Raw genomic sequence first — 25,000 nt, 5'->3', positions numbered from 1 at the left:
GCTGTCCACTACCTCTGGGTGGATGGACACTCAGTCATGATGTATGTCCGTGTCCCCACCTACATGGACGTCATCTCTGCCCCATGGCTTCTGTCTGTCTGTCTCCGTGTCTTGCTTGTGCTGCATGGCCACCGTGTACATGCTGTAGTGTGTGTCTGTTCTGTAGTCTAGACTGCACCCCCCCCCTCTCTCTCCACATCAGCATGCAGGCCACAGAGACGGGGAAGTTATCATCGGCCAGACAAATCAAATTTGTGGCCACGAGCGTGGGAATGAGTAAGCAACTCACCGAGGGAGAAGAGAGAGGGAGAGAGAGAGAGAGGAAGGGAGAGAGAGAGAGAGAAAGATTGGGGAGAAAAGAAAGAGTGCAGTGCCAAAGCTGACAGGTGCGAATGAGTGATCACTGTGCTCACTCCAGGCCTAGAGGGCTGAGTCGACAAACACGCACGCACGCACACACACACACACACTCACATGCATGCATAAGGATGTGTGTACATACGCACACACACACACACACACACACATACACACCCATGCATACATGATAATGTGTGTAGGTACGCAGACACACACACACGCACACACACATGCATGCATAAGAATGTGAGTATATACACAGACACGCACACACACACACTCATGCATACATAAGAATGTGTATATGTACGCAGACACACACACACACACACATGCATAGCCTACATAATAATGTGTGTATGTACGCACACACACACACACACACACTCTCACTTTCTTTCCTTCTTCCTCATCCTGTCTCTCTGTCCCAAGCTTTCTCTCTCCCACACACACACTGTGGATGCCCTTCATGCTCAATTCTGTCAGGAGATTCACAGCATCCAACCATATTTATTTGCTGTCTGATCGCCTGCTTGGGATGTGTGTGTGTGTGTGTGTGTGTGTGTGTGTGTGTGTGTGTGTGTGTGTGTGTGTGTGTGTGTGTGTGTGTTTGAGAGAGAAAAAAGCTGCAAGCATCTTTGATGTGCCTCATCCTATTTGAAAAAAAAACAAGAACTTAAAAAAACATCAGCCTCACACACACACACACACACACACACACACACACACACACACACACACACCCTAGGCAGGCATATTCAAACACAAATGCAGACACAGGGCCTTACATATAGCACAGCATACAAATAGCCTGTGGCAGCATGTGATATATGGGAGTGTATGGCGAAACTGCATCTCAGTGTATCTCAACCTAGACATAGAGCCACATTCAGATTGTCAAAAGAGGTTTCATTAACATGTCTCTACTGTTGTTTGCTCACAGTGGGAGTGTGTTTTCCTTGGACAGCCAGTCTGTACCTACCCACCTTTACAACCTGTTTGGACCCATTGAGTCTGTTCCTTCAATGGAGTTCTTAGATCTGTCTCTGTGATGACGGTGAAACAGGAGGCTTAAGCATCATTTCAGTCTAGGGTTCAATATAATTGCTTTTTGCTTTTGTGTTTTGTTGAGTTTTTGTTTGTTTTCCAGTGGGTTGTGTAATATTGCCTATATTTGATTTCTCCTCATTTCAGTTACCTCTTTGGTTCTGAGTTCTGTGTGAGTGTGTGTGGGGGGATGTGAACAACTCTCAAGGGCTCAGGACCAGTCAGCATGTGTCTTTACTCTTGCTATTGCAGGGCTTTGTGAATGTATATAGCATAAATGATTTATGATATAAAGTCTGTATAAATATAGCCGTAAGTCTCTTTTTTCACACACACACACACACACACACACACACACACACGCACGCGCGCGCACACACACACACACTCACTGTAGGGCTTTCTGTGTGAATCACATTGCATAGTACTGCCTCTGCCCATGCAAGGTGTGAAAACACTGCTCATGCATTCATCTGTGGGTGGTGTCACACTCTAGAGAGAGAGAGAGAGAAGGAGAGATGGAGAGAGAGAAGGAGAGATAGAGAGAGAGAATAAGGAGAGCTGGAGAGAGAGAGAGAGATGTATGTGGAGGATGATGTAATCCTCCGCAACCCAGCAGCAGTGGTCGGTGCCAGTCACATGCGTCGGGCGGTGAGTGGCGCGATTTTGGCGCCCGATAATGGGCCCGGCGCTCCGGCTGACAAATTAGCGGCTAATGCGCGCTCTCCTGGCGGGTTATCTCCCGCCGCGCCGGACACAGATCCCGCACGCGCGCCCTCACTCCGAGATTAGAGGCGGGAGCGGGAGGATTTGCGCAGCGTGCCGACGGAGAAACGTGAAGCGCTGTGTACGGGCGACACCGCGGGCCTGCCGTGTCCACTGCGCCACCAGAGTGGGCTGTGGGCAGCTGGCGCTCCTAATGGGATCAGACGGCCACTTCCCATCTAGAACAAGGCGCTGGCGCGCTTAAGGAGACCAGATCACAGTAATGCAGCACGGCTGGAGAGGGGGTGGAGGTGGGGGTGGAGGGGTGACGGGTGGGGGTGGGGGGGTGACGGGTGGGGGCGCACTATCGAGCCGATTTATCCCATGTCATCCACAGGGCTCAGCACCAGAGGCAAAAATAAATCCCTGAATCATGTCTGAGCTTAACCTCGCGCTGGCAGCACCCGAGCCAAACTGGACCCCCGAGCAAGCTGCTCCTGGACACGCCGGACCAAGCGGAGGGGGCTGGAGTGACCAAATGAGTCCCCTTTGGCCTGAGTAAAGACTCAGATGACTTAGATGAGGCCCAGTGCTCCAGGCCACCAGGCCCTTGTTCTTCATTCACTCTTATTGGGGCCTACTGCAGAATCACTCAGACGCACACTTCCTGTGATAAGGACCAGATGCTCTCTAAAATAGACACAGAGGTGGATGGGGAGCGCTTATCTGAAACAGCTTCTGTGTGAAGTACAAACCCCATAACCAGATTACTGGAACTTACATGTAACTCTCTCTCTCTCTGACTCCGTTTGTTTCAACGTCTTTGTATTACACGCATCTGCACCACCAGCTGTCACTTAGTGCTGTTCTTGTCAGTGCTTCTTCAAACACGTCTTGTCGGAGAGAGGCGTTGATAAAGAGAGTCTGTAAGATTTTATAGAAGTGAGAAAGAGCGTTAGTCTCTCTTCTCTTCTGGGTGGAGATGAATCTGTTGCCATGAAGGATGGAAGGAGAGAAGGAGAGGAGGAGAGATGAGAGATGAGAGATGAGATGATATGAGGACTGGGCAGATGACAGGTGATGTCCGGCAGGCAGATGAGGGCCGGCGAGGAGACGAGGCGTCCAGGAGCTCAGCTGGGGTGGCGTGACGCAGGGGCTAAAAGGTCAGACTCCTGTAGGCAGATGGCACAGGGGGAGACGCGCAGTAAAAACAGGAGGAATCAGGGACCTTTTCACCAAAGTGCCAACGAGCGACTGGAGTCGGTGTGAACGGTCTAAAAATACGCCAGCACGTTCTCAAAGGTAAATGTGTCTGCAGTCATTTCGATTTTTTTTCTTCCACATTGCAATATTCCACATCACAAGATGGCTGTTCTGAGTTCTGCGTCATTCTGCTCGTCCACTGCTCATCTGATGAGACCCGGCTCACTCCGTCTCTCTGAGGACTGGCCTGAGGTCAGCTGCCAGCGCTGGGACGTGCCAGGCTTCTGTGCCGTGCTTCCACACGGAGGGCAGTCAGGGACAGCGAGAAGGCCAGACACCTTCACAGAGCTCCGCGCCCGGAGGGCATCCGATGGGTGCACGTCGGGGGCAAACTGGCTTCAATCAGAGCGCTGTGCCCCCGTCACCCTGCGCTGTGCTATTTCCAGTGCCAGGGGTGAAGTTGGCGTGATATGTGCTATTTTCTGACGGTGTGGGAGAGCGCTCGCGCCGCTCAGTTCTCTGCAGCCACATCAGCACAGGTGCCTGTGAATGGAAGCGACAGCGCTGCCATTGGCCAGTGGGCTGCTCGGGAGGCGGACTTTTTCTCCTTCCCAACTTATAATAACAGACTTTAAGAGCACTGAAAATAGAATCTTCCTCCACGTTCATGGGCTCATTTGATTCAGTTGATTGAATGCAGGGAGATTGCAGATGCTGGCTCTTTATGATGCCTTCAGAATCACCTCAGTATTTTTAGTCCGTTTTGCACCCTAAGGCACTTGTTGTTTCCATGCAAATGCTATAGGCCCCATATCAGTGCTCCCTCTCTTAGCTTCCTTCCTTCACTTGCCCTCTACTTCTCTTTTATTGCTCTCTTGCTCTCCCTCCCCTCCCTCTCTCTCTCTCTCTCTCTCTATTACTCCCCCACTCTCCTCCATCGCCTCTCTAACAATACATGCAGTAGTTGCGACCGCTTCCATTTATACCAGTGTCTCACTGATTGTGAATGTAGGTCGGTCGGGCCTCACACTCGATGGCCAGCTCTCTCACTGTGTGTGTCTGCTGTGCTGTGATGTGGATGGGAGCTGTGCATAAGTAATTCATGCTGAACGTCTGCAGATGGAGCAGGCGCTCATGATTATTGCAGACGTGGATCCTCCCAGTCAGAGACTCCTCCACCACCACCACACAATCAGAGCTCCACACTCTCCTCCACCCGCCCCACCCCCACCCCCACCCTCCCTTCACAGCCACCAGGAGGAACCTGTGGGGCCCGCACTGTTCAGGAAACAGGCAGGATATCCTTGACGTCTATCTAATGTCTGAAAAATACATGCCGCTGGTTCATTCACCTTCCTTTTCATGGATATTTGATGCTGTAGTTTCAGAGTGCTTCATGCATTCAAAAGTCTGAGGATTTGGGCTAGCGGCTGGGGTTGGATTCTAGGCTATGTCAGTAAAACGGGGGCAGGTGAGGACAGAACTGTGTGGGGGGGGGGGACTTGGAAAGGACAGACAGTTGCATCCATTGCTAGCATGTTTACTCTCATGTTGGAGGATTCAGCTGTAGGTTCGTTGCAAAACTGCCTCTGGCAATGCGGATTACTTCTGCAGTGTATAGTGCAGGAGAGTTGAAGTGTTAGGCTCACGACTCAGAACAGCTCTAACTCTTCTGCCCTCTTCTCTGTAGACATACTCACAGTCACCATCAGTCAGTCACAGTAATTGGGGTGTGCTTGTGTGTGCATCTGTGAGTGTATGTGTGTGTGTGTGTGTGTGTCTGTCTCTGTGTGTGTATGTGTGTGTGAGTGCAGGCGCATCATGGCTCACCTTTCCTAAACTCTTAGCTCCCTTTTGGTCGAATCACGGCAAACTAGGGTAGAATCTCAGTGCAACCCAGAAACAGAAATAATCTGTGCTGCTCACTGCATGCCGATGTGCCTGGCTGGCCTCATTCAAAGTTACACAAGTAGCAAAGTGGCTGCAAGAGAACTTCTCCTTGACTCAGATGGATGGCTGCAGGCTTGTCTAGGTTTACCTTGATAGATAAGCTTGTAAGTGACCGGTATTGACCACACTTGGCCCTCAGCGCTGTCAACGGTCTCTTTTTAATCAGTAATCGTGAAATACGATCTCCGTGACCTCCGCTGACTTGCCAATCAAGAGCTGCAGTAAAGACCCCCCCCCCCCACCCCCCACCCCCCCCGACCAGCCCATCCATCTCCGGTGTAATTTGACCTCACTGTCATTGACTTTACAGTAAAACACACAGCCAACTGTAATGCAAGTTCACTTCAATCACAGGAATGTCATTGGTAATTCAGTGACAAATTAACACCCTGCCACAGCTTCTGATGAAGTGAGAACATACTGTAGCACAGGGGTAGGCAACCTATGGCACGGGTGCCACTGATGGCACGCCGAGGCATGGTCACTGGCACGCGCCACCAGCATCAGAAAAAAAAAAAAAATCTTCCAATCCCTCTTGTCAGTGTTCGGCTCAACATACCTGTGTGAGCAGGTATTTTCGCATATGAAAAGTGTGCTCAGCCCTATCGGCAGCCGTTTGACCACGGACAATTCCGAGTCGTGTTTACAATTAAAAGTGACAAACTACGAACCCCAGATAAAAATTGATGATAGTGGCACACTCTTTGACTAGAAATTTTGAAGTTGGCACTGGATGTCTCAAAGGTTGCCGACCCCTGCTGTAGCATATACTTCAATGATTCATCATCAGCATTCTGCGCTTTGAAGAGCTTGGGCTTTTCCTAAGATGTTGTAGCGGCATCTACAGGGAGAGAGAGAGAGAGAGAGAGAGAGAGAGAGAGAGAGAGAGAGAGAGAGAGAGAGAGAGAGAGAGAGAGAGATGGTGTGTTGGTTTGGGACCTGCAGGACTGATGCCTGTGTGCTCTCGTTGGTCTGTATCTTCCCCCTGATGCCCCTCAACATGGATCCTGGTCATTAGAATGTCTTGTGCCTGTGAACCTGTTGTGTCCCTCCCACTGGGTGTAGGTGTCCTTGGCAGCTCTTTGTGTTGCTTTTATCAGGGTGCCATTACCCTGACCTGCCACTGCTGCCTCTGCTCAGGGTAGACGCAGCCACAGATTGGTCCTGCAAGATGAGAGTCCTGCTCTACTCTAGCCCTGCTGGGTCTGCCTGTGCTCCCTCACACCTCTCTGCCAATAAGCAACAACTGTGCAAGGGGGTCATTCTAGCCGTTACTCTGTTGTTATTCTAACCGGATACCCCCTGCGTTCAGTTCCGACAGGAACAGTGTTCCTCTGTTAGGTAGAACAGAAAAATGATACTGTTATTGATTAGAGTTGTAAGTCCTTTGGATTACTAACAGCTGTGTGTGCAGGGGCCTTCATCACAGTGCATTGATTGGTGCCACTCTTTCAACTTAAGTCTTTAAACTTCGAAAAATAGCCGCTGGCTCTGACGACAAAGCCGCTCGGTGCGGCGTCTCCTCAGTGAGCCTCCACTGTAATCTGCTGTGATGTCGTCCGTGTGCTGCGCTCCCTCTCCACGTCTCCGCCGCTCAGCGTCACTCTCTCCCGCGTGGCGGGGGCAGCTGATGACCGCGCCCCTTCTCCGGGCCTCCCGCTAATGAGCGCGCTCCTGAGCCGCGGTGATTCGATCAAGCGCACCCTCACCTTCAGGTGGCCCGCGTCTGCGCCGGAGCGCCTCGGCCGCCCCCGCGCTCCTAATTGTGTTTGACAGGTGCGGAGCGGCTAAAGGCTGTCGCCGCTCTCCTGGGTGACAATAGTCGCCGTAATAGCATCTAATGTGTTGAGCTGACTCGGGATGGGACGCGGTGAGATGCTCCACAGACACGGTGAGGGAGATCTGACTAGAGTGGAGGGATAAGGGAGGCTCTCCCGTCTGCATTGACATGCTGTTTCATCACTGTGTTTATGAACCATTACACTCATACACCCCAACCCATCCCACCCCCATACCTGCAGTCTGTATCTTTTGGATTATAAACCCAAGCACAAAATGAATCGTATTGCAAGGAAACAGACGCTTCAGGGCTGTTGATTGTCACAGTGAATTGACATTTCTGATAGTATAGCTCTGTTGCATCAGGATTTACTGATACTGAGTCCCCTGGTCTTGATCATGTCAGAAATGCAGTTGTGTCTTTGTCTCTCCGTGCCGTCTGTCTTGCGTGTGTGTCGCTCCTCAGGTTGACCTTTTCTCCTCCTCCTCCTCCTCCTCCTCATCTCCTCCTCCTCCTCCTCATCTCCTCCTCCTCCTCCTCATCTCCTCCTCCCGTCACGTCCTGTCCATTCGGATGCCTTAAGACAGAGCAGCGGGCCAGCCAGGGAGACAGAGGTCTCTGTGTAATCTCCTGTACATTTTTCTGCAGTGAGTCCTGGGAGAGTGTGGGTTTGCAAATGGGGTCCACACACACACACACACACACACACACACACACACACACACACACACACACACACACACACACATACACACATGCGCGCACACACATGCACACACACACACACACACACACACACACACACATATATGCGCACACACATACACACATGCGCACACACACCCCTTTTTCCCATCCCCCCGTCACACAATCACGCGACTCTCCATGCGCTCCCTCTCCCCACCTCTCCAGCATGCGTATAGGCTGTGTCGCCATGACAACGGCTGCAATTGTCATGGCGCTGGCAGCTCGCGGTCTGTTCTTCACTCAGCCAGCTTTGTTCATAAACAGATGCTACGTGTCCTCTTGGAGGAACCAGCCGCGGTGGCAAGCGCAGCTCTTGTGCTCACAACTCATTTCCATTCATTGATCATCTCTGTGTGCACTAGACCAGAATACATGAGAGACACAGCTGCAAGCTCTCAGAGTGAGCGCTGTATTTATGAATGCATTTGTTAGTGCTCAGTGCCCAATATAGTAGTGGAAAGTCATTGCTAGCATAATATATGAAATATCCGATTCCAAACCTGCTTTGTTTTGGTGAATAAAACAATGGGTTGTTCATAGCAAAACAGCGTTATATATTAAAGAATGTATATTAAAGAATAATCCATGTAAGTCCAAATAGTAAAACAGTGATATATCAGAGGTCAAAGCATCGTCTCATGGAGCGCACTGCACCCACTTGAGATTCCTTTGTGCTTTGTGCTCCAGTGTCTCCATCTAGTGGCCATGCTCTGTAACAACACCGAGGAGAGTGCAGCAACAAATAGGGGATGATGTCATTGTTTGCTGGCAGTCAAACACGGGGCAGGCGGCTTTGTGCTGCTCTTCCAATGTTCCCAGCTTGAGCAACACGGGGTAAGGGGACAAGCGTGGCCATCTGTGGGCCTGTGTTGGTCAGTCTCAGACTGCAGAGACGCTGCTGACCAAATACTCCTTGATCGGCGACGCGCATTCCGACTCTATGACATGCTTTTCATGATGGTTTGCTTCATACTAGGGCTGTGCAATTAATCGAATTAATTGGTTAATCATGATTATGACTTCCAACAATTATGAAAATAACATAATCAAAATATAAGGATTATTTTGCTACATTCAGTTTCATAACAAGGCTCTCCTTTTGTCTTAAGTTGTCGTGTGCATTATCTTTTTACATGTATTTTTTCCTGCTGTATTGTATTTAAAATTTAAAATGTAAAAATATACATTTTGAATATGGATGATAAGTCCAAAATCACGTGTAATAATCATGATCTCAGTATTGAACAAAATAATCATGGTAATGAATTTGACCATAATGGAGCAGCCCTACAGTACTTCATACACTGTGTTTTTGACACAGTGACCGTGTCCTTGGCACTACACTCTGGACATGTGTCTTGTGACATGTGTAGGTCCTGCTATGTCAGGGAAGTAGTTGAATGTTGCCAGAATGCCACAGGCTATGCAAAACTGTTCATAGCACATTTACTGACAGGCAAAGTGCAGTATCAGGCACTGAACAGCATGTGTTGCGTATAAAATAAAGCCATGCTGTGGTGTGTCAGAGAGATGTTTGGATCTTGATCATGATATTAAATTAGTTTAGATTGTGCCTAGTTGGCCTGTTTCATGACTGCATGGCAGTACTGTAGTGAAAGCATGAGGTGCTATTGTTTTGAAGGAAATAGTCTAGTCATGTTTTACCCCTAAAACGTCTTTGATATTTTGCGCTGCTCATCAGATGACCCCTGGATGGTACTGTCCTGTGGCCATGTTGTAGTAGAGACGCCCGCGGCCCCAGACTGGCCACTGGCAGTGCTGTGTGAGTGAGCTGCCCCTTAGTGGACCGTGGGAGTCGCCGCAGGCAGAGTGGCGTGGCCGTGCCCGCCGGCCGACCCCGGGGCTGTCAGCGCGGGGCACTTTGAAGCGGCTGGCATCGTTACCCCGGGGCCGGGCACCTTGCGGCGGCAGCAGTGGACAGGGATCCTGACAGCGGCGGGCAGCCGCCCTCCCTCCGCCTTAATTGGTTTCCCGACAAGGACCTTATGTGAGAGCGGAGAGCAGTGAGAGGGCAGAGCCAAGGGCAGACGTGCGGTGCTCCAGTCGTCCCACCCCCACACCCCCACACCCCCACACCCATGTCCCCCCAGCCTGGCTCCACTGTCAGGGCCCAGGGGCCTCGGGGCGTCCAGTGCGGGGTAGGAGAGCGGTGACAGCAGTGGCGAGAGACAGGGTGGCGGGGCCAAGTCTGTGGACGCAGGGAGATTACACATTACCCCCGCTGGGAGCCTGGGCTGAGAGGATATTACAGGATGCTCAGAGCTGGCTCAACCACAGAGAGAGGTCGAGGATGTGATAAAGATATGCATTCCAAATACTCACATAGCAACACACAGGTTCATTTCCAAATTAGGTATAGCCTACCTCACTTCTTGAAACAATGTGCACTTTTTCCTAAAAGGTTTTTTTTGGTATATTAATAAATAGCTGAGCTGCAGTAGGCGATCACATTTAATATATTTAGAAATATGGATGCAGTAAGGATTATTGAGTGAACCAGAATACATGTCAGTGTTTAGCCACGTGATATTGCCATCAATATCATTTCCTGTTTATAAATGCAAGCAATCAATGGCATACATCCGTTTTTTGCTCATGTTATGCCCTTTTAAATGTAAGCCCATATTTGTGTCGATCATGGATGAAGGACGATCTGCACCCCCCCTTATTTTTCAATTTTAAGGCTTAAGTTGACTGGAAAGAATGACACTGAACAACACATCCGTCGGCACATTTTAAATGGCACATTTAGCACTGTATCAATTTGAATAATTGCAGCGAAATGACACAGAAACTTGTGTCGGGGCAGAAATCTTTTCCCCGCTGTGCCGTCATATCGACACAGCGGGGGAAGTGTTTATGGCCTCTAATGCATTTATTCGATCGTAGAAGAGCCGCAATAGCATGTATCAGACGTGTGTAGCAGCAATAGATGTAAAAAATAATGGTCACTTACCGCCATCTAGCGATCAACTCTGAAACATACAGTAGACAATTTGTTTTTAGCACAGGTGTTGCATTTCTGGTGATTAATTAAAGTGATTAATTAATAAAAAATAAAAAAACATTACCAACTCCCCTTTCTCTCATGCTGTAGGCTATTGTTGCTTCAATTAGCAACTAGACTGATGTGTTATTAGCTTATTATCCCTACATTTTCCGAAAACTTCCTCACTGTTGATCATTTAGACAGAGCACCTATTGAACATAACTAATCATTTGTGTTGAGCAACACACAGAATTTACTAATCATGATGATTCACTGTCAACGGCAGATTTTTAGTGGCAATTGTGATATTAGCTAGACTAATGCTGAATTTTAAACATGTAGATACTACTGAAATCCTTTGAGTGAAAATATCCCTAATGTCTTGCTCAGGATGTTAAGAACAGAACAATGTAGGCTGCGCTTACATTGATGTCTATTATCATCCGTTGATGTAGTTTGATGCTTTTCAGATGAAAGTGGAAGGGCCGGCCTAACTGGTTTACTCGGCGCATTAAAGGATCACTTTACAGCCCGTTTTTGTAATGTGAGAGGAAAATATGTTCCTGAGTAGGAAGTACAATTTCAGGGCTGGCTTTCGATTGCTTTCCTCCTTCGGACCAAGAGCGCCGCAGTTTAGTCAACACACGCCCTATGTTTGCCGGATCAACAGAGCCTGGTCCCATGAATCTTTAATGGCCGTTTTAGTCATAATAGCGAATCACTAATGTCCGTTAATGATCTCAGAGTACAACCGGCCCCGCCTAGATGGCTGCTCATCCCTGCCTCTGAGGATACTTTAGATATGGTTCAAACTTAGTAGCATCTTATTGTGCTCGCTAACTGCTCCGGGACTGTTTTAGATACCTTCAGAACTGCTTTTGTCCATTTTCTTGTGACGCAAAAAATGACTATGACTTTTCCTCTGAGAAAATCTACATCAGGTAGGCAGGTCTGATTTCCTTCAGTTTTCATATGGTTGTTTTTGTTCTTTTGATCCTTTAAGATTTTGTTGACATGTATTTTTAATGTGATGCCGCATGTACAAAAATGCCGCAACTCACGAGTTAGCAGTGAATTTTACAGTGGAGCTGTCCATGGTGCTGATGTTATTCTGTTGCAAGAGAGGCCCGTTTCGACCTTCTTGACTTGTTATGGAACTTTACTGAGGCTTTGGGTATTATTTTCTCTATCATAAATGCAACATTGTATTAAGACTTTGCCTTCATTGGTCCAGAGATTCAAAAGAAATACAGCATGAACAGGTCGTATTTGACAATGTCAACATTGTCCTCAATCCTCATTGTCCCGGTTGAAGAATGACGCGGTATTGGGCGTTCTTGACACAACCTTCATGCCTGTTTTCCTGCAGTGAGTATTATATATTTTTTTCTTTTTTGTTATTATTATTTAACTTACTTCTGTATTTTTCTATATGCCTTGAAAGCTGGTGTATCTTAAGCTGTTTGACTATGCTAAATCAGTTAAGGAAAGTGTAAGTAGTAAGTAATATGATGCTGAGTGTCAGTAATATGATGCTGAGTAAACTATTCCATGGACTCACTTGCTTCAATGTCAGATCAGTGAACCAGATCACTCGGAGGTCAGAAAGTATCAAAAGGCATCTCTTCGCTGTGCCCCATACTGTAGATATCCCATTAATCAGACTCGGTTGTAGTTGATCATCCCTGTGCATGAGCTGAGTGTGATCGGACAGTAGGTGGCAGCACCGCTGAGCCTTTGTTCTAATAAATCACGCTGGAGGAGGAGAGCACTGTTGAGGGAGGGAGAGCGGGATGAGCACTTGGCGGTTGCCGATGGTACAGGCTGGAGCCCTGGTTATATGGGTGCGGTCTATCCCACTACATTTGACGTTTGGTTTGATTTAACAATGACTGCGCGCAGAGGCTGCCACTACCCCTGTTTCGCGATTAGCATAAATGTATTAATTTAATAATTGAATTGACCAGTAAAGTTAATTAGCATAACTTCCCAGTAGAATGAATATGGTATTGCGTGCTGATAATGTGTGAAGAGATTACAGCACCTGTCATTGGTCGTTTCGTCCAATGATCTAGTTTAGCGTTGTTTCGGCTGATCCTGCATAACTAGTGAGTCTCTTGAGTGTAGCCTATAGCCTCGTTAGCCTACTCATTGCTACACTCAGGGATAATGCATATAATCCGTAGGCTATCATATACTTTCAAGTTCCTTTAAGGCAGACTTGTCACTTTTACTGTGGTCTACATGGTCGAAGTAGCCTGTGCTTCGCTGTGTGAGCGTGTCCTGTGTGATGGATAGGCCTACCCACAGCAGAGACAGCGCATGGTTGCAAACACTGCACTGCCATGGTAACTCTGAACATGAACATGTGGGCGACGCATTTCTTATGTTCTGGCAGTATGGTCCTCATTCTCTACTCTCTATTAGATGTTGTTAATTTGGAGAATGTTGTAAAGTGATAAACTGTTCCCTACAAATGCTGCTGCGCCTAAATGTCGCATCACGCACGTTATTTCCAGGCCAGTACTGTAGGAAATGTCGCGCCATGCTATCAGTGAAACTGTCAGAACCGTTCAACCTTCTACTTAATACCACAGGTTAGCTTTGTTTGGGTGTCTGCCAGCCACCTACTCGCTTCCACATAACTTTGTAACAACGTCCTCCGCACCACTCAGCGGTTAGGTGAGGACATAACGCCAGGTGTTCCCCAGTCCTACCTTTGGTCTGCAACCGGTGACATAACGGTCTGATAAAAACAAAACAACAAAAACCCCTAAACTATTATAACTGGGGTGTGTGAGGGGGAACGCGCCTGTTTCAAAAGGTACTACAGGTGTAACACTTTTATGCGTTTGTGGGAAACACAATCCACGTTACATGGTGTACATTGGATGTTTTATATAGACAGACAGACAGTTTTCATTTGCTACATAATAAAGAGTTGTTTCACGAGGGGTGCGCTGCCGCCGACGGAGTCTCCAGATGACGTTATTTTAGTCCTGTACCTCCGTCCGTCCGCCCCTCGCGGTATTCCTCTGAGCGGGAGACAAACACCGACCACAGTGCAGAACGCGTCTCTGCCTCACTGTGCAGGATAGCGCATTTTATATGAAGCCCCCCACTCTGTCCTGTGATGTGACAGCCGAGGAGAGGAAGAGGGGAACGCAAAACATCAGAAATCAGTCGGTTCTCAGCCTTTTGTTATATCCAGTCTAGCTTTCTGTTCTCCTATCATGGGCATCTAGGCATTAACTAATGGCACACTCAAAAATCACGCGACGATGGATGTGCTCTGTCGTTATTCGCTAACAGGTGTTTCTGCACGCTGCGCACGAGGAGTCCTCCGGTATCACCTGCATCTGTGTTGACTTTTGCGTGAACCTAAACGGGTTTCTGTGGGATGGTGCCAAACGTTTTCAGCTTTCGGAAGATTGTAGTATTAGTTGCGATGCTCTGATAATGGCATAGAGTTCACGGGAGACCGTTGCCTCCCGCTGCAGTGGTGCTGCTGCCTGCACACTCCATAACATGTATCATATGTTTTTTGAACAAATCTGCTTGATCGGATAGTGGTGCAGTATTTTAAGATGCTCACAGTAAAGATGGCATTCTAAGCGAGAACTTGTAAGAAACATTCGAACTCTTTGATTTCACACAACGCCTGTTTCAAGAATCTCTCTCGTCGTTTGGAGATAACAATGACTGCATTGTGCACTTGAGTGCTGAAATGGATGTCGAGGGTGCATAAAAGCACGACTTTTGAGCAAAACACCACTCTGCTTGTGGGGCGACGCGCAGCGTAACCGGGAAGTTTACTGTGGATCACCGACAAACTGGCTATGGCTGCTGCGATCGCCAGCTCCTTAATTCGGCAAAAAAGGCAGGCGAGGGAGCGAGAGAAGTCCAACGCCTGTCGCTGCGTGAACAGTCCGAGTAAAGCCAAAGGAACTTGCGAGAAGCCCAGCAGGCTAAGCGTTTTCTCCCGGGTCAAACTCTTCGGCTCCAAGAAGAGGAGACGAAGACGACCAGGTGTGCTTATGATAACGTTACATTCATGCTGTCACATCTTATTTTCATTTCACATGTTTAGTGTTACTGTCTGCATCTATGCACCCGTGCACTGCAAATATATGCACTGCTTTGTTTCACTACTTGAAGTTCCATTCTGTGAAGTTGAAACATTGACGCCTTTTCATTATGCATAATACACTACATGACGCATAGGCTATTCATTAATGAAATCTCCAGCTAAAACACTGTGTCTGTATCGTCAGTTCAGCGATCTAAGTATTGGTTATCAGGAAAAAAGTACAATCCACACTAAACAGCATAGGCGTCGTGCATAACAACTCGTGATGCTTAAGCTAAAACTATTGCTGTATGGCGTTATGTCCACCTCCTCTTTCGCCTAATCCCAGGGGCAATGCGAAGACAATTGAAAGCCAGCTAAGCAGGTTTTGCGTGGGAGAGGACTTTGACTCTCTGTCAGTTTTTATGTTATTATTTATATTCACTGTACTGTGAAATACTGTTCCTTCTCTCTATCATGGTCACCAGTTTGGTTGCCTGAATTCTGGTGCCTCTGGTCAGCCTTTGAGAGATTAATGTTTCATTTTTTAATATCTCTCTGGCTATTGTAGGTTTAAATCGCAGAACCATTGGTGTATCAATTGACTTATGGACTTATGGTCTTTGGAAAGGGCACAGGATAGGTGATTTGCATTAGGGATTCCTCAAACATGAAACAATGAAAGATTATCTGGCCACTGTCAATAGCATTTTGACCCACTAGAGCACGTGCACACACACACACACACACACACACACACACACACACACACACAGTGTATGATGAAAAGGAGTGGGAGAGGAAAGCTGAGACATCGAAGGTTTACAGAACTTCCTTGTGTCTAGTGTGTGTGTGTGTGTGTGTGTGTTTGTTTGTATGTGACTGTGATGACCCCCCACAAACTTGCTGACTGATGGGCATTGCTTGGACAAGTTTGGGATGAGAACCTCAGCGCTCTTCTTTTACGTAACTTCTCATGTTTAGAGCCACATCCTCTCCTCTCTGGCTCCGTCTCTCTCCCACTCTCTTCTGGAGCTCTGGAAGGAGGAGGCATTTGCCCAGCCCCTGTGATTTCAGATGCGGGGTGCACCCTCAGAGTGTGTGTGTGTGTGTGTGTGTGTGTGTGTGTGTGGTGAGACGGCCGTGCCCATGGTCCCCAGCAGCGGTGGCGGGGTGACTCTGGGCGGGCGGGGACTCGGGGAGGAGCGCTTATGTAACGCACGTGTGACGGCTCGGGCTCGGCTCGCCGCGGCTCTCGCGCCGCCGTGAGACTTCCTCCAGCGTGAGGCGAGATGGAGAGCTGGCGCTATGGAGACGAGTCTCTCTTCCTGTCTTCACACTCTCACACTTTCACCCAGTCCTCACACTCCAAAGAGAGCGGGAGAGAGAGGGAGAGAGCAAGGGAAGGAATGAGTCATTTTATGTGTGTGTGTGTATACGAGAGAGAGTGAGAGAGAGAGTATGTGAGAGTATGTGTGTGTGTGGTAGAAAGAAAACGCACGAGAAAGTGAGAGCGATTGAGAGAGAGAGAGAGAGATGATCCTCAACATTAGCCTCTTCATCTCACTGCTATTGTCTTCACTTATCAGTCCATAAAGCACTCTCCCATGTTCTCTGAAGTCGTCTTTAATATAGCTCATAGTTCCTCCTGTAGTACCTCCTTAATAGCCCAGCTCATCAGCCTGAGTCCACTTGTCCCAGCAGCTATAATAGTTTATGATAGCAGTCTTTTAAAGATTTAGACGCTCGATAATACCATGCACATCTCTGCGAACACTGTTGGACTGGTTGTGGAAAGCTTTCTCCTGTCTCTCATTCTCAACGCACCATGTCAAGAGTCCACTTACTTTGCAGATCTTTATGTGAGCAACTGCAATCAAAGCACAAAACCAAACTGTGTTAAAAAAGGTTGTCTACTTCCTGGGCGCTTCAATGAAGGTCGGGAGCGGCCAGGTATCAGTGTGCAGTAAAATAGTCCAGGCCTGCCAATTGCCAAGGCAACCTTTTGTGAGGGGGGTGTGAAAAGGCGGCAGTGAAAGGCAGGGGAGATGAGAGCAGGAGATGAAAGCTTCTGTCAGCCAGACCAAAGGAGAAGCGGTGTGGTGGTGAGGACACAGAGGCTGGACGGAGCGGCCCGAACGTACCTGCACAGACGAGGTGGAACGTGCCTCGCCGGCTTCCTCGCGGGCCAAATCCAATCCTAGACGCCGAGTCGTTTAGTGTTGATGTCCCGCCATATGGGCCTGCCGTGGGCTCGCCGCTGTTCCAGGGCCAGTCAGGCTCGCCTGCATTTGTCATAATTAGCACTGTGGGCTGCTTCGTTTGGGCTCCTGTAATGTCTGAGATGAAGCGCTGGCTCCAGCACACACCACGTGTACTTTTCCTCCTCTTTGATGAGGCGTATTGCGGTGTTTGTTTACCATATTGCACAACATGTACATTACAGGCGCGTATACGCAGCAGCCGCGGAGTAAACATCCGTGCCACTCTGGGACCAGTTCTGAAGGCCGGGTAGAGACTAGTAAACAACAAAGAGAAAACCACTTCAAAGATGGCCTAGTGAAAAGAGCAGAGCATTAGAGGTCTGGACCGTCCCTCCCCATGCAGCACAGCCAGGAAATGAAAGTTGTCAATCACCCGAGCGAGCCCGTCTTTGTTATCTGTTAGACTTGGATGAGAATGAAAAGCAAAGCTGACGTGACATGATTGTGGAGCAGAATGTAAACAGAGAGACTCATCATGGACTTCCTGTAATCAGAGTTTCATCTTCGGCTGCTTGTTTCGCAACATATTACACAATACCTCTCAACCGTGTGTGTGTGTGTCAATATTCCGGGCCATTTGCGTCTCCTTAGAATATGAATGTAAAGCGGAAATGAAGACTGCTAGTTCAATATTGTCTATCAGTCAGCTGGATCTTCCCTGTGTAATGACTTGTATCGATGAATAAAGTATATTCAGCGCCATTTCCACTACAGAACCACCTTGCATCTGTCACTAAGATAACAAACAAAAATGTCAAGTGCATTTCCTACTTTCCCCATTCCCATTAATGAATGGATGAGTGCACATGGGCTGTGCATAGTGTGTGCTCTTGCTCCTGGGTGTGCTGTAAGTCTGGCTTGGATATTTATCTGTCTTACCTTCTCTTCTCTTCTTTCTTCTGTCCCTCCTCCCCCATTCTTTGTCTCTCTGTCTGTCTGTCTGTCTGTCTGTCTCACCCTCTCTGTCTCTCTGTCTCTCTCTCTCTATGTCTCCCTCCCTTGTAGAGCCCCAGTTGAAGGGGATCGTGACAAAGCTGTACAGTCGACAGGGCTTCCATCTGCAGCTTCAGGCAGATGGGACCATCGATGGGACGAAAGAGGAGGACAACGGCTACAGTGAGTTCCCCTCTCCTCCCCTCTTCCCCGCGCCTCCGCTTTGTAGTGCTGCCACCCGGGACACAAACCCACCCCGTGGGCACTGGCTTCATGGAAGCCTGTAGGTGCTGCTTTGTGTTGTGAGCCAAGCAGCACTCTGGCTTCGCTGGACGTCACTGTAGATCTGTTGAGTCTGTATGAGAATTCACTTTAGGTCTGGGGGAGATGTTTGGGACCTGCTGTGGCAGCTTAATCAACTTTGATTGGGTGCCTCGCTCTGATCTCGACACCCTTTGGATAATTAGATCTCGCAGTCCAGAGAGTGTCAGGGGAATAATGGCCACATCGACGATAAGGACATCTCCTCTCTCCTCAGGGGAGGATCAGATAGAGTTTTATCTCATTGTACTTTAGTTTGAGATCACACGCAGATTGTGCTCTCTCTATCTCTCTCACTCTCACACACACACTCACACACACACATACACACACACACATACACACACACCAGAGCTTCCTGCCCTTAATCACATTGGAAGGCTCCCTGACCATTAATCTGATGCATAGGCCCTTTTAACTGGCAATTTAACTGCAATCTGCATTGGAGTGCCACCCAGCCAGTGAGAGCAGCCTCCACACGAGTCCCCTGGGTGCCTCCGCTCCAGAGTCGTCTCTATACAGCCCGGCCCGGCTCCGCACCGCGCCACCACCGCCGTCGCAGCAGTCCGCACCGCTCTAGAAATATCCGCACAGCCATCGCACAGTGATGGAATGAACCCCAAACCTGCGGCGACAGATTAGTGACTTCAAAGAGAGTTTTTTTTTATTGTTTGTTTGGTGCAGTTTCCCCATTTTCTGTTATATTGGGAACAATGCGGCGACGACATGGACTAAACCACTTAAGGCAGGAAAATTCAATAAGATTTGAGTTGAGATTTGAATTTCATATTTCTGTGGAAGTATATTCTGTGTAGCATACTGTAGCTATTTAAGTACTAAATCCTTAAGAGTTTTGTCTAAACCCTTGCTGAAGATGTATCTGTGCCTGGTTACAGTCCCTTACCAAGCAGCACCCGTAATCAGACATGACTCAGTCTCAGGGCGAGCACGAGGTGTTCTATCTCAAACACCTGAGACACAGTCAGCTCGGTGCGGTGCGGTGTGGCTGGCAGGCAGGTGTTTGGTGGCGCCCGCATGGTGACAGAGCCACAGTGCGGCCGTGCCTCAGAAGATGCCATGGTGCCCGCTGGCTGCGTGATGTAAACACGGCGGAGAAGTGGCCGTAGATGATCCCAGCCGTGTTCAATTAACGGCCTTGCCATGCCCAGCTCCCCAATTATCAGAGCGCTGGTGTGCAGGGCTCCGTCCCTGTGGAGGGCAGGAGGACAGGACAGGCTCCCCCAGTGGACAGCTCATCTGCCTCCCTCTCACCTCCCCGGGAGGACTGCTGTAGTGTAGTGTGCTGTGCTGTGCTGTGCTGTGCTGTGCTGTGCTGTGCTGGTGTCTCTCTCTCTCTGTCTCTCTCTCTGTCTCTCTCTCTGTTTCTCTCTCTGTTACTTCCCCCCCCCCTCTCTCTTTTTGTTTATATCTCTCTCTTTTACTCTCTACTCTTGTCCAGTTGCAGCACTGGAAGTTGTGCCTCTTTTTTACGGAGATGAGGTTATGTAAGAGCACCAAAACAGTGTGTCTCTCTCTCTCTCTCTCTCTCTCTCTCGCGCTCTCTTTTATGCTTCTCATGATTTTTGAAGAGAAATGTAAAATGCTGTCGGTGAAAAAGTGGAAAATGTGATGCTTCTCTCTCTCCCGTTACAAAAATAGCATTGTTAGAAGCTGGCTGCTCTTGTCTCCATGGTGACGGCAGTGCAGTCCTCTTCTCTTGGTGTGTGTGTGTATATATGTGTGTGTATGTGTGTGAGAGTGTGTGTATGGGTGTATGTTTTCGTTGGGGGAGAGGGCAAACTCTGATGTTCACACATGCACACCCATGCCCAACCCAAACCGCCCCCCTCCCTCCCCACACACACACACACACACACACACACACACACTCACTACATGAGGCATAGAGACGGCGACTCATTCATTGAGGCAGAGTTTTGTTTACCCAGCCCTGGATAACCCACTCGCCCGGTGCGTAATGTCCTCGCTGAGAGCAGGCTATGAAGCGGCCGCATTAGACAGACGCATAAACAGCACACTTCAGACCCCAAAAAGTACATGAAATCAATCTGCCTCTCCCCACGCCTCCACTGCCAGTGAGACCCAAGCAGCAATTAGCATTTGGGCGTGCAATTTCCACCCTGTCCTAGCTCACCCCGCCTCCACCCCCAACTAAAAACACCATCCATATTCATCCATCCTCTTTAAATGAGGCGTTGGTAACAGTAAGTCAGAAAATGAAATGGGATAATGCTCTTCAGCGTGGCACAGCTCAAATGTGTGTGTGTGTGTGTGTGTGTGTGTGTGTGTGTGTGTGTGTGTGTGTGTGTGTGTGTGTGTGTGTGTGTGTGTGTGTGTGTGTGTGTGTGTGTGTGTGTGTGTGTGTGTGTGTGTGTGTGTGTGTGCGCCTGCCACCACCTCGAGAGCTCGGCGGTGCTCAGGGAATGATTCATTCAGGAGATATGATGCACATTAAGTCTGTCTGTTTGCATCAACAATGGCCCGGGCCTGAAGAATAGCACAGCTGCTCCCGCTGTCAACCGAGCGGGGAGAGATGTTCAGCGCACACCCGGACAGCTTCGTCTCCGTGCCTCGTCTGTCTGCGCGGCCTGCGAATATATTTGTTTGCCCTTCTTTATCTTTTAATTGCTGCTAATTTGTCATTTGATGATATGCAGCAGTGCTTCTGTCTTTAAGGGTGGAAGCACTAATTGGAGTCTATTTGAGAGAGTTCTGAGTTCTGTGCACAACTCTGCTGGGGCTCCAGCCCGTGTAGCCGATTGCAGAGTTCAGGGGAGTGGGGGCTGTCTGCCTTAGTGAAGGCAGCTCAAACGAGCCTTGAGAGAATCACATCAGTGTTTCTAGGAATGCATCAATTCTTACTGAGGCACTCAGGCCCATTTGTCTGGTGGCCAAGTCATTTGCACAGTGGAATGCATTAGAGTTGGCGATGAGCTGGAGAGAAAGGATAGCTGCTCTCCATCTCCACACACATGTGAAGGTGTCAGACACATGGCCCCTCCCCTCCCCTCACCACTCACCCCCACACTCAGGTGCTCCAGAAGGTTGAGGAAATTGAGTTCTCTCTTTCGAATCCCCAGCGGCAGGCTACTGGTAATCCCTCTGAAATGAGGTTTACCATTGTGTGTGTGTGTGTGTGTGCGTGTGTGTGTGTGTGTGCGTGTGTGTGTGTGTGTGTGTTGTGAGAGGTGCAAGTTCAGTGTCGGTGTGGGGGAGTAAGGGGATTGTCTGCTGATATGAGGTGGTATGTGTGCGTTTGTGTTTGCCGTGGTGTGCGACTGTATGTGTGTGTGTGTGTGTGTGTGTGTGTGTGTGTGAGAGAGAGAGAGAGCGAGAGAGAGGGAGGGAGAGTTGAGTGTTTAATATGACTTTAGCAGCAGTGATGAAGTCGAGGCCCAGCTCTGGTGACACATCCCAGCAGGAGAGGAGACAGTGCTAGACGGGTGCAGACAGTCGGAACACATGCTCCTCGTGCCAAGTCTGCTCGTCTCTGCCAACCCTCAGATGCCCATTTAATTTGCCACTGACTGCACCGCGGTCCACTCGCTCACTCATCCACCGGCCGAGACTTCTGGAGGGGTTTGGGCGCCAGCAGGGATGGGTGACCCCAGAGAGGGTGGGGGGGGGTCGAGGCTCCAGCCTGGTGGGGCTCTGTGGATGGGGGACCAGAGCAGAGCTGCAGGAGCCTGCTGAGAATAGAGCAGAGGCCTTGATGTGGGATTAGCAGGACAGCATAGGGAAGACAGGCTGGGTTGGGCAGGGCTTGGGCGAGGGTGGCATGGTGGGTATTAATGGAGAAGGGCACTGCAGCCGCACCGCAGTGGGCACAGGCTTCATCCTGCCCCTGTCCAGCCAGCGCACTGCAATATTAATAAGCACTCTTGTCTTGTTTATGGTGGAGGGAGGAGAAAACAGAGAGAAAATAAACACAGCAGGAGGCCTGCAATAGGGGTCTAATCAGGGCTTGTAAGCTCACGCTTTTCCTCCAGAGAGACAGACTGCGTGAGTGTGTGTGTGTGTGTGTGTGTGTGTGTGTGTGGCTGAGTGTGTGTCAGAAAGAGTCGAGCTCAGGTTCTTTCGGTGAGGCACTGTGCGTCCAGGCTGACCTGCTGAGGAGCTGCTTTCTCTAAGAGCTTTACAGCTCGTGTCCGGCCTGTCCTCAAAAACGAGGGTCAAAAGCCTTTCAGTCAGTCCGAGCTCAGAAAGTTACAGTGGCACACACATACACACACACGCACAAACACACACACACAGCTCCTTGGTTTGGACTGGTATGCTGTCTCGGGGTTGCATCAGGCGACTGCGAGCTAAAGAGAATGAGGAACAAACACAGCAGAACAAATGAGGAGAAGTCAGGATGTGCTGCCGCCATTTTTACTGCCTCTCTCTCTTTATTGTGGTCAGAGAAGTGCTGTCCCCCTGCTATGGCCAGTCCTGGTCATCCACGTGTGCTGCACTGTGCTCAGGCTTAAGTGAAGCTGGCAAATGTAGGCCAGCCGCTCCCACATGCAGATGGCCACCCTTTCACGCTGCCAACAATGTCAGTGCCCGCGTCACCCCGGCCGCCGCTGGCCCGGAGGATTAAGCTGGGATGCCTGAGTGGACATGCCAGGCAAGCGATGGCATCGGGGGCACAGTGATGGGCATCGGCATCAGCATGTTTCTCTCGTGCCCAGTGAGGGGGCACCGCTGCAGCGTATGTCCTATAGGAGGGCATACTGTAGCATTGTCTCCATGCTCAAAACACTGTGCCCCTCTCTTCATGCCCGAGGCGTGCTTTATAGGCGGCTCGGAAACGGCGCTGCCATGTTTTCGCTTGGCAGAGCATGCCCATGTGTGTGTGGCGCTGGGCAGAGATTAGCGGGGCTTTATTGGGTGCCAGGCGGAGGCAGAGGCAGAGGAGAAAGGTGTGAGGTGCTTTGGCAGGTACGCTCGGGCCTCGGCTCAGCGACTCCATTCACAGGGTGAAAGGGCCAGGAGGCGCAGGGAGGGGAGGAGAGGAGGAGATAGGGAGCTGTGGAGGGCTTGTGGGGAGAGAGAGGGAGAGAGGGAGGAAGAGGAGTCCCTGGCAGACTTGCCTCCTCTCAGGCGAGCTCAGTGGGGGAGAGCGGCCGCTCATTACAGCATGGTGGAAGTAGCTTCGCCAGACGGAGACTGAATGAGAGAAACTTTCTTCTCAAACTCTCAAGTTTGCCCTTCAATAAACTGTCAAATAACTATCTGTCTGTCTCTCTCTCTCCCTCCCTCTCTCTCTCTCTCTCTCCTTCTCTCTCTCTCTCTCTCTCTCTCCCTCTCTCTCTCTCCCTCCCTCTCTCTCTCCACAGCCATATTCAACCTCATCCCTGTGGGGCTGCGGGTGGTGGCCATACAGGGTGTGCAGACCAAGCTGTACCTGGCCATGAACAGTGAGGGCTACCTGTACACATCAGTAAGTACCTTCTCTTGGATCTGTGTGTGAGGGTATGTGTGTGTGTGTGTGTGTGTGTGTGTGTGTGTGTGTGTGTGTGTGACAGTGTGTATGTGTGTGTCGGAGACAGGGGGATGGCAGTGGCAGTGGAGTTGGAGAGCTGTACCTGTGTGTGTGTGTGTGTGTGTGTGTGTGTGTGTGTGTGTGTGGCAGTAAGGTGAGTTATAGAGCTGTACCTGTGTGTGTTTGTGTTGCCGGTGCTCGTCCCCCCTGCAGGTGAAGGTCACCTTGTGTCGGTGGGCTGCCCCAGACAGACACCTGAGTCCTGGTCATTAAACACTCCATCACACCCCACCGCTCCCTCGTCCAGCAGACGGACGCAGCCAATCACCCCCTCCCCACCTGCCCCTCGCACCCTGCCCACACCCTGCCCACACCCACCACAGCACAGCACAGCACAGCAATCCAGGCTGCTAGCCCATGTTAGGAGAGCACTTATTCACACACAGCCATTTGCTCTCTCCAAACACAGTGTGATGAGTTTGGTAGAGATGGATTTAAGCCACTCACCTGAATGCCACTGCCTGTCAATCTTCTGATCAAGAGAACGCGCACCCCCCCCCCCCCCCCATGCTCTATAGATATGATCCCGTATCCAGACTCATAGTCACATAGTCACGACTCTCCACTCACATCTCATTCCAGGAACTGTCCCCATTTGCACACTCAGCTTGAGCATTTAAATGAGATGCACTGTGAAAATGATGGCCTGCATTTCAAGTAGTGCAATTGCATAATAAGACAAAGTCAACAAGCGCGGAGACATCCCAGACTTCCTGAAACTGTGGAACTGTGTGAGTGTGTGGTGGCCTTTGAGTGTTTGCGCTGGGTCCCCGCTAGTGGAGGACCATGAAGTGTGTGTGTGCAAGCGTGGCCTGCACCGGTGACTCCTGTTGACCGCTGTGGTTGTTTCTCTTGTTTGCTGACCGGTGCTTCTGTGCTGCCGCTTGGAGCAAAGTCGTGTTAGTGAACACCCACCCACCCCCACCACACACACACACGCACACACACACACACACACACCTGACCCTCTGGCCGCCGGTGCCCAGACCAAACATAGCCAGCTCTGGCGCTGGGCCTGGTTACTATGGCGACGCAGGCGGTTGGGAGGAAGCGCAGTATG

At 49.7% G+C, this 25,000-nt stretch overlaps 1 protein-coding gene across 4 annotated transcripts in view; it reads left to right on the top strand.

Moving 5' to 3' along the window:
• Positions 1–25,000, top strand: part of fgf13a (fibroblast growth factor 13a) — a 99,040-nt gene that overhangs the window by 56,734 nt on the left and 17,306 nt on the right. For 3 of the 4 annotated variants that reach the window (XM_062525093.1, XM_062525095.1, XM_062525092.1), the window contains 2 exons: positions 18,141–18,251; positions 23,735–23,838. In XM_062525093.1, coding sequence (XP_062381077.1) covers positions 18,141–18,251; positions 23,735–23,838 — 215 coding nt within the window. Of the gene's footprint in view, positions 1–14,639; positions 14,832–18,140; positions 18,252–23,734; positions 23,839–25,000 lie in introns of those variants that run through there. The other variant, XM_062525094.1, reaches the window with a different exon arrangement.

Source organism: Sardina pilchardus, chromosome 21 (genome assembly GCF_963854185.1).
Source record: "Sardina pilchardus chromosome 21, fSarPil1.1, whole genome shotgun sequence".
NCBI lineage: Eukaryota > Metazoa > Chordata > Actinopteri > Clupeiformes > Clupeidae > Sardina > Sardina pilchardus.
Note: the sequence above shows the minus strand (reverse complement) of the source record. Positions and strands in the feature narration are given on the sequence as shown.